Source organism: Barbatula barbatula (genome assembly GCF_947034865.1).
Source record: "Barbatula barbatula genome assembly, chromosome: 5".
Lineage (NCBI taxonomy): Eukaryota > Metazoa > Chordata > Actinopteri > Cypriniformes > Nemacheilidae > Barbatula > Barbatula barbatula.
The window spans coordinates 4,989,113-5,003,908 of record NC_136769.1 but is presented as its reverse complement, the minus strand read 5'-3'; the positions used below and the strand labels follow the sequence as shown (position 1 = coordinate 5,003,908).

General features: G+C 41.8%; 1 protein-coding gene across 16 annotated transcripts in view; it reads left to right on the top strand.

Annotated features, from left to right (window-relative positions):
- The window catches only part of nfixb (nuclear factor I/Xb), a 98,078-nt gene that overhangs the window by 23,170 nt on the left and 60,112 nt on the right, over positions 1-14,796 (top strand). For 9 of the 16 annotated variants that reach the window (XM_079457522.1, XM_079457526.1, XM_079457523.1 and 6 more), the window contains one exon: positions 11,425-11,956. In XM_079457522.1, coding sequence (XP_079313648.1) covers positions 11,425-11,956 — 532 coding nt within the window. Of the gene's footprint in view, positions 1-1,972; positions 2,000-11,424; positions 11,957-14,796 lie in introns of all 16 variants that reach the window. The other 7 variants (XM_079457535.1, XM_079457524.1, XM_079457536.1 and 4 more) reach the window with 1 other exon arrangement.

The following is a 14,796-nucleotide window of genomic DNA, read 5'->3' as shown; positions in this document are numbered from 1 at the left end:
ATTATGATGGTTGTTGCGACTTCTTCAGATTTTGTCACTTTAGCCATTTTGTCTCTCTCTCTGCCGTGCTCTCCACCCAGCTGCAGAGCGCATGACGTAGCTCCGATAAATACATGTGGAATAGGAGCCATATGTGAAAGCAGAAAACATAAACGGCACAGAAACGGGCCGCCTTCCACAGCGCCAGTTGAAAACCACAAGCGAGAGATCAAGTGCTGTTTCGGCCGCTCATGAAAATCAAGCCTCTTTTTAATCCAGAGTCACGTAAAAAGAATGTCGTATCTACAGCAGCGTGTCGACATATCGTATGCGCAACAGCAACCAGGAACGAAACCTAATCAGGTCGAACTTTTGGGGATGTTATAGTTTTACTGTTGAGGTTTTTTTCCTTTTCGTTTTTTTAATGAAACACAGCCTGTAGTGTTTGCTGAAAAGCTACATGGTTTGGACCCGTGATTGTCAACTGGTTTTACTTTAAGACTTCAGATTAAGGTCCAGATGTTGAGTTTATCAACCGGGGCCTGAAATGTTGCAAGTCTTGTGCGTAATTTTAATAGCTCATGCAGATTCGTCTCTAATCTACATCTGTTCATGATATACAGATATTTTCTGTAAATGCACGTTTATGCATATATTTATACGCATTTTATACGTATTAATATCTAGTTTTAAAGCGATCATGCAATCGAAAACACACATTGTGCACAAACCATGTTAATCATCGAATGTCTCCTCGGTTGCATTTCTTCTCTTGTGTACTTTCGATCCAGGTTTACAATAATGAGGGCATGTCATTTTGGCATCTACCTAATTTGACAGCCTTTTCAACCAAGTGACGGATGAACCTGTGCCAAAATACCTATTGACAACTATAAAAGATATTGCAGGCATTTGTTCCTCCCTTTTAAAGATGCATAACCTTGCGTATCTTGTCCTTTAACTTGGAATGAGTAAATGGACGGTTGCATTTTATAGTTACATTTAACATCGTTGTTTCGCCGTGCCGTCTATATCCCTAGCAACTTATTTTCAGCTCTCAAACCATAAGTTGACAACCGGTGCTCCTTTTGGTTTTGGTTGGGCCGTAACACAACGGTTTTATGCACATCGGGCCGAGCTTATTACATTTAGCATTGAAATAAATACATCATAACTAAAGTACTCAAGTTACGGAAAAGTTCCCGGACGTGGGCTGCAGGATCGCCCATTCTCCTAAAAGATGTTAGTTAAGGATGAGACGTGACTAGAGTAACCGAACAAAAGAGAAGCCTTCCCTTTTAAAATACATTTGTTGTGAGAATGGCATGCCGCTGGTACAATCCATCCACTGGAAAAACAATGGTGCGGTTGTGTTCCCTAACCCAATTACGAGAGAGAGAGAGAGAGAGAGAGAGAGAGAGAGAGAGATCCCATAGTTAAGAGTCTTATACCATGGCTTTATTTAATTTAAGCTTTGCTGTTGTTGCCAGCTAACCTGCACTTTTAATGCAAAACTTGCAAATTGTAGAGAATAAAAACAAATATGCAAAGATCTTTGAATTGATCAATTTGAGGTCATGGTTTTAAATTCAGACTGTATTTGGAACGCACGGTGTTAACATTTAGGACAAAATTAAACATTTGTCATTGTTTACTCTTCCTTAATATATTCAGGCAGCTGTTTTTTATGTCATGTTGCAGTAAACACAACTTGTTTAAAGGACAATTAAAAAAACGAAGAAATGACAGTCGTCCAACAGAAATGTAATATTATTAGTTTATTTGTAAAAATCTCTTTCTGCATGCGGTCACTGGGTTTTTTGATCCGAATTGCTCTGTCCATAACTGAAGTCATTTTTTTAAATCTTTTGTCGTAAATCTGTCGTAAATCTGTCACACTGTTGCGTCCTCAACAAAAGTGGCCATTGTGACTTGTTAATGTGTGGAAAAAGTATGAAAATTAAAAATATATATCTCGGTTTGTGTTTTCCAGAAAAATATCAGTGTTTGGGACACGGGGGTGAGTATAATCATATCAATTCAACCTTCAAAATGTGGTCACATTGAATCTAGGTTTGCTTATTTTTATTCGGCCGGCTTTGCTGAGATTGAATTAGCATTGCAGGTTGTCACGTTTGGCTGTTTCTTTGTTTTGTTTGACCTCCCACTGCTGTCTGTCGTCAGCTCGCTGGTTTCCTGGAGAGGTGAACTTACTGGATCTTTATTCATTCGGCAGGAGGAAGTTTTAGCAGGAAATGGGGAAACGGATGTGGGCAGTCATATTTACAGATAGGAAGAGGGTGTTTAACTTCTCACCGCGCTCCGAGTTCAGCCATTCAGATAAGAAAGTGTTTTAGTGTCAGAGCGTCGATGCTATTCTCTACAATCTAGTAAGCAACTAGCCTTTATATATATATATATATAAATATATATATATATATTTAAATTCACATATCGCTGCGGTTCTTCTGAAACCTTCATATTATGTGATTTTTAATTTGCATTAGTCACCCCATATGTTTTTCGCTAGGCTTTGTAAATATCTCACCAATAAACGTATTACAAAGTGCTTGTCAACATTAACAACACAGTATTTAATCCCTTTCAAAGTACAGCTTTTTTCCAGCAAATTTGGACATCTGAGGTTCAGCGGCGATATATACCATCCCTTTATAGTGCACTAAACTCTTCAAAATAAAGGTGCTTTAAAGGCTCTTGACAGCGATGCCATAGAAGAAGGTTCTTGTCAAAGTCTTTGAATGTTAAGGTTTCTTTATGCAACCATTCAGACAAAAAAGGTTATTTCGTGGCATCGAAGAACTTTTATTTTGAAGAGCGTATGCATATTCACAAATATAGGAATAATAAACTACCGAAGCATTTCAGACATTGGCTTTCTGCGGTGATCTGTTCAGGCCGTCCGGTTTCTCTTTGAATTAAGCAAATCTTGATCATGAATGAGAGCGAGATTTAAAGAGACAGTACGAGCATCAGGGTTACAGACGGCGGTGTGGCCTTGAGGTGTAGATACAGAAGGTGTTAAACAGAGACAACATACGACTGCTTTAAATGACAGAGAGAGAGAGAGAGAGAGAGAGAGATATGGCAAAGAGCAGACAGTAGGGGTTGTGATTTGGGGATGGCAGTGAAGCATTTGCATAAAGGGCAGGGCAGAGTGCCCGGCAGTGGAAAGGGTTGGCATCACGCCTCGCAGACTGGCAGAGGGGCGACTGAAGAGAGAAAAATAGTGGGGGGAGGTGAGGGGGGGGAATAGTCAATAGTGCATCCCTTGTTCTGTGAGAGGAGGGCCCGGTTTGTTGGCAGCGGCGATGGGGAATCTCTTGTTTGTGTGCTAGATTGCCCCTTTATTTCTTTGATTGCGAAGCGTTCAACACTCGGCAACTGTAGTGCCCGTGCAAATCTGCGTTTACGCGTGTGCGTCCGCCCGCCCGCGGGGGCATCTGTTCCTCTTTTACTTTTCAAATGCTTCTAAACTGTGTCACACTTTATGCTATATAAGTGAAGTTTTTGCCCTGTAAGCGTTTCAATTTCAGCTGCATGAGCCCACGACGCATCAGTTTGTTAATGTGTTCAACCATATACGTTCCCGAGAGTTTTGGCACATCGAATAATCTATTTACATGCAGTATATCATGCCAACCAATCAGGAGATTTTAAGCGAGGCGGCTTGGACCCGGCGCAGTTGGATGATGTCATCAAAGCGGCGGTCGGCTCTGATTTAACGCTGCGGTCGCATGAAGTGCCTGGTGCTTGCGGATATTGTCTGCGATTTCCCGCTGTGTGTGCGTTGCTATTCTCAGAGTCTCAGACAAGCATCGTTGGGAAAAATTGGTTTGGCTTTGGATTATGAAATATGTGCAAAAATGATGAATGGGATCAGCACGCATTTCTTCCGCATTTTTGTGAATGTAAATCAAAGACACAATTTATGAAAGGATTTTTCGTGTTCCCATAGCATTAGCCTGAACATGATATATATATTAATATATCTTAGCTGTACTGTATATCGTCGTCTCAATTTCCAATAATGCTTAGTAACAATGCAACTAGCAGACCATAATGTTATGCATTTTTTCTATTTGTGGTTTGCTTTGTTTGAATCTTTGTTTGAATCTTCAGGTCCCATCCTATTGTAGAATTTTACATTTCTACCGTGTCCAGGTGTTCTCACAGTGATTTGGATTTAACAAGCGAAGCCAAGCGAATCTGCGAAAAATATCTACATTTATTGATGCATTCGAACAAAACATTTTCAGTGCAAGCTTTCCTTGAGATTCGGTCTCGGCTTTATTTTCAATCGTTCGGTGGTCTGTCGTACAATATTTCTAGCCTTCAGCTCACCCTGTTGCTTTTGTTTGTTTGTTTTTGGTAAACTACGTCCTGCAACACCTACTCAGGAAATAATCATTGCAATAATAGTGATTTTTATCCGAACCATCGCCGTTTGCATTAAGTGCAATTCAGTTCCTCCTGTTGGCGAGGGAGAAGAAAAGCGTGGGCACGTATGACATCACCGTTGGAAGTCAAGGCGTAAGAGATGTTATCACTGGTAAATTCCCAGGGGTTGAGCAGATCTGCTCGATAAAACGGTATGACGCTATACGTTCAATGGAAAATTCCGCAGATTCAATCCGCCCTTGAACTTTCTCTTAGGGGGGTACAGTCATTTTTGCTTGAAATTCAACGCATAGCAGACTACACCTTGACTCCTCTCACGTCAGTTTTCAGAAAAACGTGTTGACAAATGACTATCGGGGTAATTTTCTGCATGCTTCTTCCCTCAGTGCCGAGCTTACCCCGGCGCTCTGGAGGCCGCGTCCCTCGAGGCCTTCTGGGATACATGTGCCATTCCTCTCTCCACTGCCACAAATTGCTTACAGATTTTTCACACGTAGTAATGTGCTGGTTTGTAAACTGGGGTAATTGCAAACACCGCCGAACACAGCTACAGTTTTCATCATGCGTCGCGGGGCAAGCCACGATCTGCACAGGCACGGCCCGTGGTTTATGGGGAACGGTACAATTTGGAAGATGACGATTAAAAAGTAAAATTTGCATCCGTCACTGGAGGAGTAAAGCAGGTGGTAATAAAATACAGTTTGAAAGAAAGTGATTCATAAATGGACCTGTGAAACCGTTTAACTGACAGTAAAGAGATTTTGTGCTTGCCAAATCCAGAATTTTCATTTGAAACATGATGCGGGACACAGACTGGGGCTAGTCGTCACACTTATTTTCACTCTCAGTCGATTTCTGTATAAATGCATAAAATATTATTCACTATTTCAAAAAAAGATTTGTATAATTGGAATCTTTTTAAGATGTAGTGACAAGACCACGCTGGTATAGATCACGACGTGATTTTATACATACAGTCGTTTAGAAAACCGCAGGAAGTGATGTCACTCTGCAAGAGTGTGTCAGCACGTCCAATTTGCACAGCGCCTGACTCATCAGAGTCTGTCTTTTAGAAATCAAAACAGACCCGCAGCACCACGCCAGCGAGAGGAGGGGCAGACGTGCACGCTGCGCCTTACCTGTGCCAACACACACACCTGTTTCTAACACACATTCGCGCACGGCCGCTGTCTCTCATGTGTGAGGTTGTGTGTTATCCAGTGTCTCTATGCGGCCGTGGTTTTGTCCATGCTGGCACGCTGGCGTGTCCGGACTGGCGTCCTCGCCATCGCATACGTTAGCAGCCGATTCTCTGCGATCTCCACCTCCCTCCAAATCTGTCATGTTGGTATTTATCACTTGTAATCTGCCTTCTACAGTCTCATTTGAGGCACACCTCTCTCGCTGTTTCCGAAACCACATCCACCCCTTTGTCTCTTCTTCACCTTTATTCTTATCATGTCTTTCTCTTGTTTCTCATAAATGGGCATTGCATCCGTCTTTATTGTTGAGTTTCAGGGTCACTGCCCCAGGTCAGAGGTCAGAGCGGGCAACTTGATCCCTTTCATCAAACTGGAAGGATAGAGATAAATAAATAAATCCATAAATACGGGTTATTAAATATAATATAGTACATTTGTGCCTAGAACGTTTAAACGCCATCTATCACTTTATTGTTTCACATCAGTTTGGAAATGCAAAGGTTTTTATTTTTATTGGATTATGATGTTAGGAAATTGATGTTTTTATACATCTCTGTCACCTTAATTTGACCCTAATGATGATGATGATGATGATAATAATAATTTAATGACAAAGATGTAAGAGATGAAGACTTTGTAGTCATTATTAATCTTCACTTTACTTAAATGCCAAATGAAGAAAAGAAGAGATTTCATTATTTGCTGTCTTAGTCGCAATCCTCCGGTTCTTTAATTCCTCGTGATCTTATCTGCAACCTGGATTTAATAAGCTTTCCTTATTTTATTATTTAATAAGCTTTTGCACTAAATTACCAACGTTTCGTTTTATCTTAGCAAGTTCTTTTTACGCGTCGAGTTGTAATTTAATTCATCTCCCATCCTTTAGCTTTCGTCCAATATCATTTCACTCATTTCCTCGAAATAACCTAAACTCCACATCATTATTTCCAGAAACCAAATAAAGTTTAAAGTGTTTAAACAGAAAACTTCCAGGAAAAGGAGAATTCATCAATGTTCAATTAAAGAAAACTGCGCTTTTTTCGGGTTGGATTGAATTGCCAGGCGGAGATGTGAGATGCGAGCTTTCTTGTGGATCATTGAAACAAGATCGTGGTGTTTATGTGAGTCTTCCAATGTTTATGATGCTTTTTCTTTATTGTTGCGCCAGCTTAGTAAAAGTGGGCTAATGATTATTCTTTGTTGTTATGGAAGCTGTGCAACTTTGCCAACTTTACAGCAGGTCTTAGTGTAAACTTGAATGCTGTTCTTTCTTATATAGCTAATATGGCTGTAATATATAAAATAATTATTTATGGATCTCCGTTACCTGAACCGATTAGGTTTGATAAACCAGATGCGTCTCATTAACGAAAATAAAATAATGAAGATTAATTTTTCCTCTCGCAAACTGAATATATTAAGTTCACATTCATTTAAGCATTGTGTGACTTCCGTGTAGCCTGTATGCATTTTGCGTATTATGCCAGGAAAATATATTTGCCAAGAAAATGCCTTTATGCCAATAATTTCCCCTCGTATTTTTTAAAGGAGAGAAATGATTAAATTCGTATACATTATCGACAATTATGCATGCTTGGAAGACGAACTCGTTTTCTTTGGCCAAATTGGAATTTATCTGCATCGATTTGAAGGTGTTTGGGTGTTTTTTGTTCATATTAATTGATTTTACTGACGGTGACAAACTAACAGAAATGATTCTCTGGCGCTCGACACCAAACGCGCTTTCCAGCTCGTTCATTTCCACCCGACTGCTGGCACACTGCTGAGAGATGATGTCTTCTCTCTCTTTAAGCATTAATATTGTAGAGGAAAATAAGAGAAATTATTTTTAATTGAGCTGGCAGAGATCTCGCGCTTCTCATAATCTGTGGTCAAAACCGCGGACGTGACGCGCATGACGCGCCGCTGAGGATGTTTGGCACAAAGACGCAGAAGAAAGTTGCAAGGCCACCTTTAACGCGTCCGTTTATTTCTTCTTGTTTTATTTGACCCTTCATGTCGGGTAGATTGCCTGTGTGGGATCTTCTTTGGCAAGGAAGCGGGTTATGAGCTGTGCCATCTTTTCTATTGTTGGAATAAACATTTGCGCGGACGGGAGAGATGCGGGTTTAGAAAGAACGACCTGTAATCCACACGATCGACGTTCACATCTGCAATTTCTTTCAAAATACCTTTTTATAATTGTCAGAAGGATGCAAACGAAAGCTAAAGTGGTAACATTGCTAAACTACTTCAAATTGTGTTTTCTGCGTTTATTAAAACAATGGCGACGTTTAATTTCAAAGTATTTATAGATAATATTTAATATTTAATTTATATACCTGCTAACAGATTCAAACTTCGATTTTATAATAAAAACATTACATTATACCCCCAAAAAAACAATTCTTCCTTTCAGTCCAGTCCTTATTATTCGGCTCTTTTGTTCTTTGCGCGAGTTGCGCAGGTACTTCAGAATTGAAAAATGTGTTATTATTTGTTTTATATATATATATAATTTAAAATATGATATTTCTATATGTTTTATCATTTATTTTTGGGAGAAATGAGGCAAGCAATGATCAGGCATAATAAATGAAAGCGGCCTATTCCCTGAAGCTGTTTGTTATATGGCACAAGTGCTTCAGCGCTTCGGGCGCGACTGAGTTTTCAGACGCACATGTTGATCAGGAGCTCATTATCTCATACTCACACTGGTAGCACTAGAGGAAGCCATTAAGGCCTGTGTTTCAAACAGAGAGGGGATTGTTTGAAATAAAGGTGCTGCTTTTATTGAGCAAACGCATTCATAAACAAATTCTGCTGGTGCGCTTCAATTAGCATCTTATTAGAGACCCCAAGCAGGTGTTGGGTTTGACACATAGACTCTGGTTTGAAAGAGCAAACAGACTGATAAAGAGTTATAGAGTGATGGGAAAGTGATGGTCGATAAACAGACATTTGCATATGTTTGCTAATCCAGCATTGTTTGGTAAGAGCAGTGATTTTAAAACGCGACACACAAATTGCTTTGTCTTGGGGGATGAGATACTTCAGGAATCCTGGTTGCTAGGTGTGGAGATGGTTGAGTGATTCATGTCTCGTTTGGACAAATGGGCACACTTAAAGGGATAGTGCACCCGAAATGGTAATTTTGTCATATTATTTTTCACCCTCGTAAGACCTGCGTGGCTTTAGTTCTTCTGTGGAACACAAAAGAAGATATTTTGAGAAATGTCTCGGCGGTTTTGGGTCCATACAATGGCAGTCGATGGGGTCCAGTGTTGTCCGGTTACCAACGCTCTTCAAAACATCTTCTTTTGTGTTCTGCGAAAGAAAGAAAGTCGTTCAGATTTGGAACGACATGAGGGACTGTTGAAATATGGTTGATATTTGGGTGAACTATCCCTTTAAAGGTCCATGCTTAAGAGAGAGTTGCATAGCAAATCCCTGCATTTCACCTCCACGACTCTCTTCTAATGGTCAGGTGATGCTGAAACACCAGAAACTCCACTTGTGTGGCACATTCCCTACCGCACTGATTCGGAGAGCTCTCACCTGACTGCTATGTGAAGAATGATTTGTGTTGCAGCGAATTCTACTCTATACCAGACAACTTGGCAAAACGATCAACTTTGGGTAAGAAATTTCATCTCCTTTCCTTTGGCAGGATTCGTTTAGTCAGTTGGTGTTGTAATAGACGAACGCAGCGTATGTTTGTTTTAAATTAGAGATGCGACGGGTTCGCGGTGCCCTCGCCTTTGTCTCGGGCGTTAAATCCACGAGCAGCTGCCGGCTGCAGGGTCTGCTGGGAGTGTTGGGGAGCTGTGTGCTTTCTCTCATCGCCCTGTGCCAAGGTGGCACAGCACAAGCCAGGAGAGGGGAGGGTGGAGTAGCCACGGCAATGGTGACCACGGTGATGGTGACCACGGCTGTGACTTAAGGGCATGGTTGCCATGACAAAGTTGATGAGATGTTGAACTTTGCCTCCGTGGCAGATAGGAACTTGTCAAACTGGCAAATTGTGCGCCATCGGACTGGACAGCGTGCACTCTCTCTACCTCCGTCTCTCTCCCTTTCATTCTCCCCCCCCATCCCCCCTTTTCCCCTCCCTTTCAGCTCTTCAAGCTAACGTATTGGCTGAGCTACAGGCATCTCGTTGCCAAATAGGTGGGCCCTACTCGTGTTGGCAAAGAATCAGGCAATAGTTAAGGAAGGAACGCGGAGAGGACGAGAGAGAGCGAGCGAGAGAGAGTTGGAGAGAAAAGGAGTAAAAAAAGCAGACGCACTCGCGTTTGCCAGCGGTCCTGCGAGCTCGTCCAACATTGATTCGCTTCTCTTTTTTTCTGCCTGTATTCTGTGCTTTGCATTAGCCAGCTCCCCCCCACCCTTTCGTTGCAGGAGAGCGTATGCATGTGTGCGCGCGCGTGTGTGCATGCATTATGCGTGTGCCGCGTCTCTGAGTCTTCTACAGGACTCTGAGATCTAAGAAAACTCATTGCACTTTGCCAAGGATTTTTTTTTTCTGCATTGTTTAGATTTTTTTTGGAACGTGAAGGGCTTATTTCGAGCACTGCATGCCTTTTTTATTTTTTGCGTCCCTTGTCCCTTTTTTTTGGCAGTTATAATTTTATTTGTCTTTTGATTTTACCTGGAAGCCTTTTCAGCAAAGCACAGCGCTAGAAATATTGCGAAATAAATTTTACAATCTTGAAATTAACTTCTTTCCGCCGGCAGTTGGAGCTCCTCCAGGCTTCTTTCACATTTACCCAACTTTTTTTGCCAATTCTTCCTCTCTGCCAAGCCAGCAGTTGTTGTTTCGGCGTGAGTGGCAAAGAACTGGTGCGGGCGGATTTTTTCTATCCTGAACGGCGTGCCAAATTTATGATGAGAGTGCAAAATGGTAACTACCATCCTTTCTCTCTTTCTGCTCCCGTGTGCAGTGTGGTTTTCATGGTGCCTTCTCGATTGTCAAAATCTGAACATGCCTGGATTTCCGCTGCACGGCTACAGCCCGCAGAGAGGATTTGATGGCAGGTCTTGAAGGGACGCAGTTCAACCGCGGTCTTGTTGTGGCGAGAGTTGGCGGAGAGGGTCTGGGGCACGGCGGCCCTGGCACGGGGGGTCCGTGGCGCGGTTTAGGCTTTGTCACTGAACGTTGTGTGGTGAAGGTATTACTGGATGGCTGAATGAGTCTTTGGTTGCCGTGGGGATCGCCAAGCTTTCCTTGGCCTGAGCTGAAGAATCTTCTTTCTCTGAATGACAGAATGGGAGAATTCCTGTACACCCGACACAATGATGCAAAACTCTTAAAAAGCTTAATTCAATGTATAGATTAGAGCGTTTTGTACTTAAACTAAGCATAATTTGTATGCATGTTTGTTTCTGAATGTTGTGAAGCCTATTTTAATAGAGGATGATAATTCACGGATATTCATCATTTGAAATAATGTTATACATGCAATGGACTAAATGGGTATTTTATAAGTTATTCTGATTTATGAACTCAATTGTTTTCGGCACTGCTGTTTTCTTAATACGTAGTAAAATATAAACATCCTTAAAGTAAGATTATTTAAAAATGATTAAAGTGATTTATTTATTTTTTGTCTATTTTGTTTCCAGGGTCGTTTAAACATGAAGGCAACAAAATTTAGTGAGGCGTATGATGATTATTTTATTTGCATAATCTTTGAAATTAAATCTTTGTTTTGATTAACCAAGAACTAGATTTTTTCAACGTTTGCAGAGTTTCTTTCTAGGTTCTCAAACATCCAGAAGTTGATCCAGAACCTCTAAAATGACTCGTTCTCTTCCCCAACAGGATGAATTTCATCCCTTCATCGAGGCTTTGCTGCCACACGTCCGCGCCTTCTCCTACACCTGGTTCAACCTCCAGGCCCGCAAGCGCAAGTACTTCAAAAAGCACGAGAAGCGCATGACAAAGGACGAGGAGCGCGCCGTGAAAGACGAGCTGCTGGGCGAGAAGCCCGAGATCAAGCAGAAGTGGGCGTCGCGTCTCCTCGCCAAACTCCGCAAAGACATCCGGCCCGAGTTCCGCGAGGACTTCGTGCTCACCATCACGGGGAAGAAGGCGCCGTGCTGCGTGCTGTCCAACCCCGACCAGAAGGGCAAGATCCGCCGCATCGACTGCCTGCGGCAGGCGGACAAGGTCTGGCGTCTGGACCTGGTGATGGTCATCCTGTTCAAGGGAAGCCCGCTGGAGAGCACGGATGGAGAACGGCTGATCAAGTCCCCGCAGTGCTCCAACCACGGCCTGTGCGTCCAGCCGCATCACATCGGAGTGTCCGTCAAGGAGCTGGACCTGTACCTGGCCTACTTCGTCCACACGCCAGGTGAGTCACACACAGAGACGCGCAATGGCAGGTCAGAGAGGTTCGGTTTGGGGCTTTGTTTCGAAAGTGTGTGTGAATCCTCTTTGCGCGTGCAATTTTCTAAACGATGCTTCATACCGTGTGTGTTTGTGTTCATGCGTGTTGCATTTAAATCGCATGTAAAAATCCTAAAAAGACAAATGCAGTGCTGCGTGTTTTGTGTTTGTGTGTGTGTGAAAATAAGATGGTGTTATGGCAGGGATAGCTGGCCTTCTTCCAGCCGGTGTGACAACCAAAACCAAGCAAGCACACACACACACACACACACACACATACATAAAGAGACTATTATGGTTTGTAAATAAAGGTTTGTGTTCATAATAATACATGTCTGTACACTGCGTATTCATTTAGTATTATAAACACATACGATATTAACACATATGATTAATTCAAATTGTATATATTTTATAACATGTATGTGTATGTGCTTATAAATACAAGATAAATACGCACAGTACACCGACATATATCATGTGAACACAAAACGTTTATTAAGGATGCAATTCAAAGTTGAACAGCCCTAATAATTGAAGATTTTTATTATTATTTATGCTCTTTCATAATTTTTATTATCATTATTATAGATTTTCCTGTCCGACCTGTCTTGAATATGTGAAATTTTTTATTATTTACAACTTAATGTGTCGGCCAAATGATCCTGAGACCAACTCTGTTAAATATATATAATGTATAAATATTTTATGAATAACATGTCATAAATGCAGAGATGATTGTAATAATACTCGTGTTTTCAATTAAATATTATTATAAATTTTTTTATATTTATAGTTTTACTCATTTCAAACATCATTTGTGTTTATGGCCGTTTCTGAACAAGCGCACTTTAGAATATTACATGTGTATTGGTTAAAGCAGACCAGCCGTCTGTCCGCTCACAGTGTATAACAAGGCAACGTTTGACCGTTGTTTTCGTCTTCGTTGTGACACTGAGCTGTTATTCTGATAGTTGGCAGCAGCTCGGAGAGAGATTTTGTCGTCCACGCAGAGTTTCTCTCTCGCTCCGTGTGGATCTCAGCGTCAGTTAGCCGGTTCAGCATGCCGTTCTCTTCCTGTTTAACCGTGCGCCAGGCCTCAGATTATCTCCCGCTGACCCGGCCCGATATCCTTTCTTAATCCGGACGCTATTCACCTCCGCCATCAATATTAACATTACCGAAACGTTTGTTTTCTGTCAATTGATACTGAAGCAAAGTCAGATGATTTGCAACACAAACATTTGCATTTATTCTTGACCGCAGTTCTAAACGCTGAGATGCGATTCAAGAGCGCCTGCCAAAAACCGGGCCTGGTTTAGATCACGTCGCCGCTTATATTGCAGTCGAGTGATATTTGCACACGGTGCGATGGTGTGTGTGTATATGTTTGTTTGTAGGGTCGTCTTCCTATCGACGGGACGTGTGGCGTATCACCCCACGGGTGCGATTAATGGCGTTAAACTGTAGCGACGTACCGGATTAAATACCCCGGAGCGCGATACGTTAATTACACGCGTCTTGTCGCCGCACGCCGGCCACGCTAATGATGATGATGATGAATGAAACACGGGAGTGTCCACGTCGGCCGTCTCGTTCCGTGTTTGTCAGAATGATGAATGCTTTCTCCACAGTTGGTCATCTCTGGTGCTCGTCTCATCATACGGCTTCCATTATCGCACCGTCACGATAAAAACATGTGCCTGCTCTCTCGGCGAGACGCGTCCGGCTCGCACAGCCGATAAAACACAGGCCGGCATGCCAAGTTCTGCAGTCAGACGGGCGGACGAGAAGAGATCTGAGAGAGAGACCCTGAAAGACTGCCCAGTTTGAAAAGAGGAGAACTGAGGGTGGCTTTTTTCTTTGAGAAGGGAAATAGATGTACGTCGTTGAATGACAAAAGACTCTTGAAGTCCAGTCAGGCGTTAAATCGCTTATTTCACAGCGATTCATCTATTCGGCGACGTTTCCTAGCGTGTTCGAGTTGTCAGGGAGGTTCTAGAGGAAGAGTTTCAGAATGTTAACCCCGTCCGCACAAGACTTTTTCTCAGATATAAGAAATGAGCAATACACTAAATCTAAAACAAGGTCAATATTATCGTTCTGTGATCCAGATATCGATATGATATACGATAGCGCCCGTTCTCCGGCCAAACACGTCTCTCGGATGTGAAATCCAGGTTTGTTAACGCCTTCGGGTCTTTGGGCAGCAAGAAAATACTTCCGTTTCTTCTCAGCTGGCAAAGAAGGTGACGCGTGGTGTTGCGGGGTGCTAACAGAACCCCGCTGCTGAGGTTTCGGGATCGTCTTTTGATCACCTTCACGGGTTTGATCTGGATGTAATTTTGACCTTTCATATCGTGAAGGATTTATTCTGGCAGAATGTTGGTAGTGACGGGCCAGATCTGGACTAAATAGTGTAGCTTGGATGACGTTCAGAAAGCCGGTTGTCGTGTGTTTGTTGTCTATGTTGTGTTAGTGTTTATTTGTGTGTGTGTGTGTGTGTGTGTGTGTGTTGTGCGCTATTAAGAGAAAAGAGTTTAAAGAGGATTGTAAATGCTGGAAAATATCAATGAGTTTTGCTACGATGTAACTCTAAGCAGCATAATACAAATATGTAAATAGGCTACATAGACTTTATATATAATTGTTTTATTTATTTTATTAGATTTTTAGTGTTAAAAATGACAAATAGGAAAATATGAATATAATTTCTAAATCAGGTTGTCTAAGATATTTCATAATTTAAATACCTGATAGAAAATATAAGTTTCCAGTTAGTATATAAAGATTTTTTAGATGTTT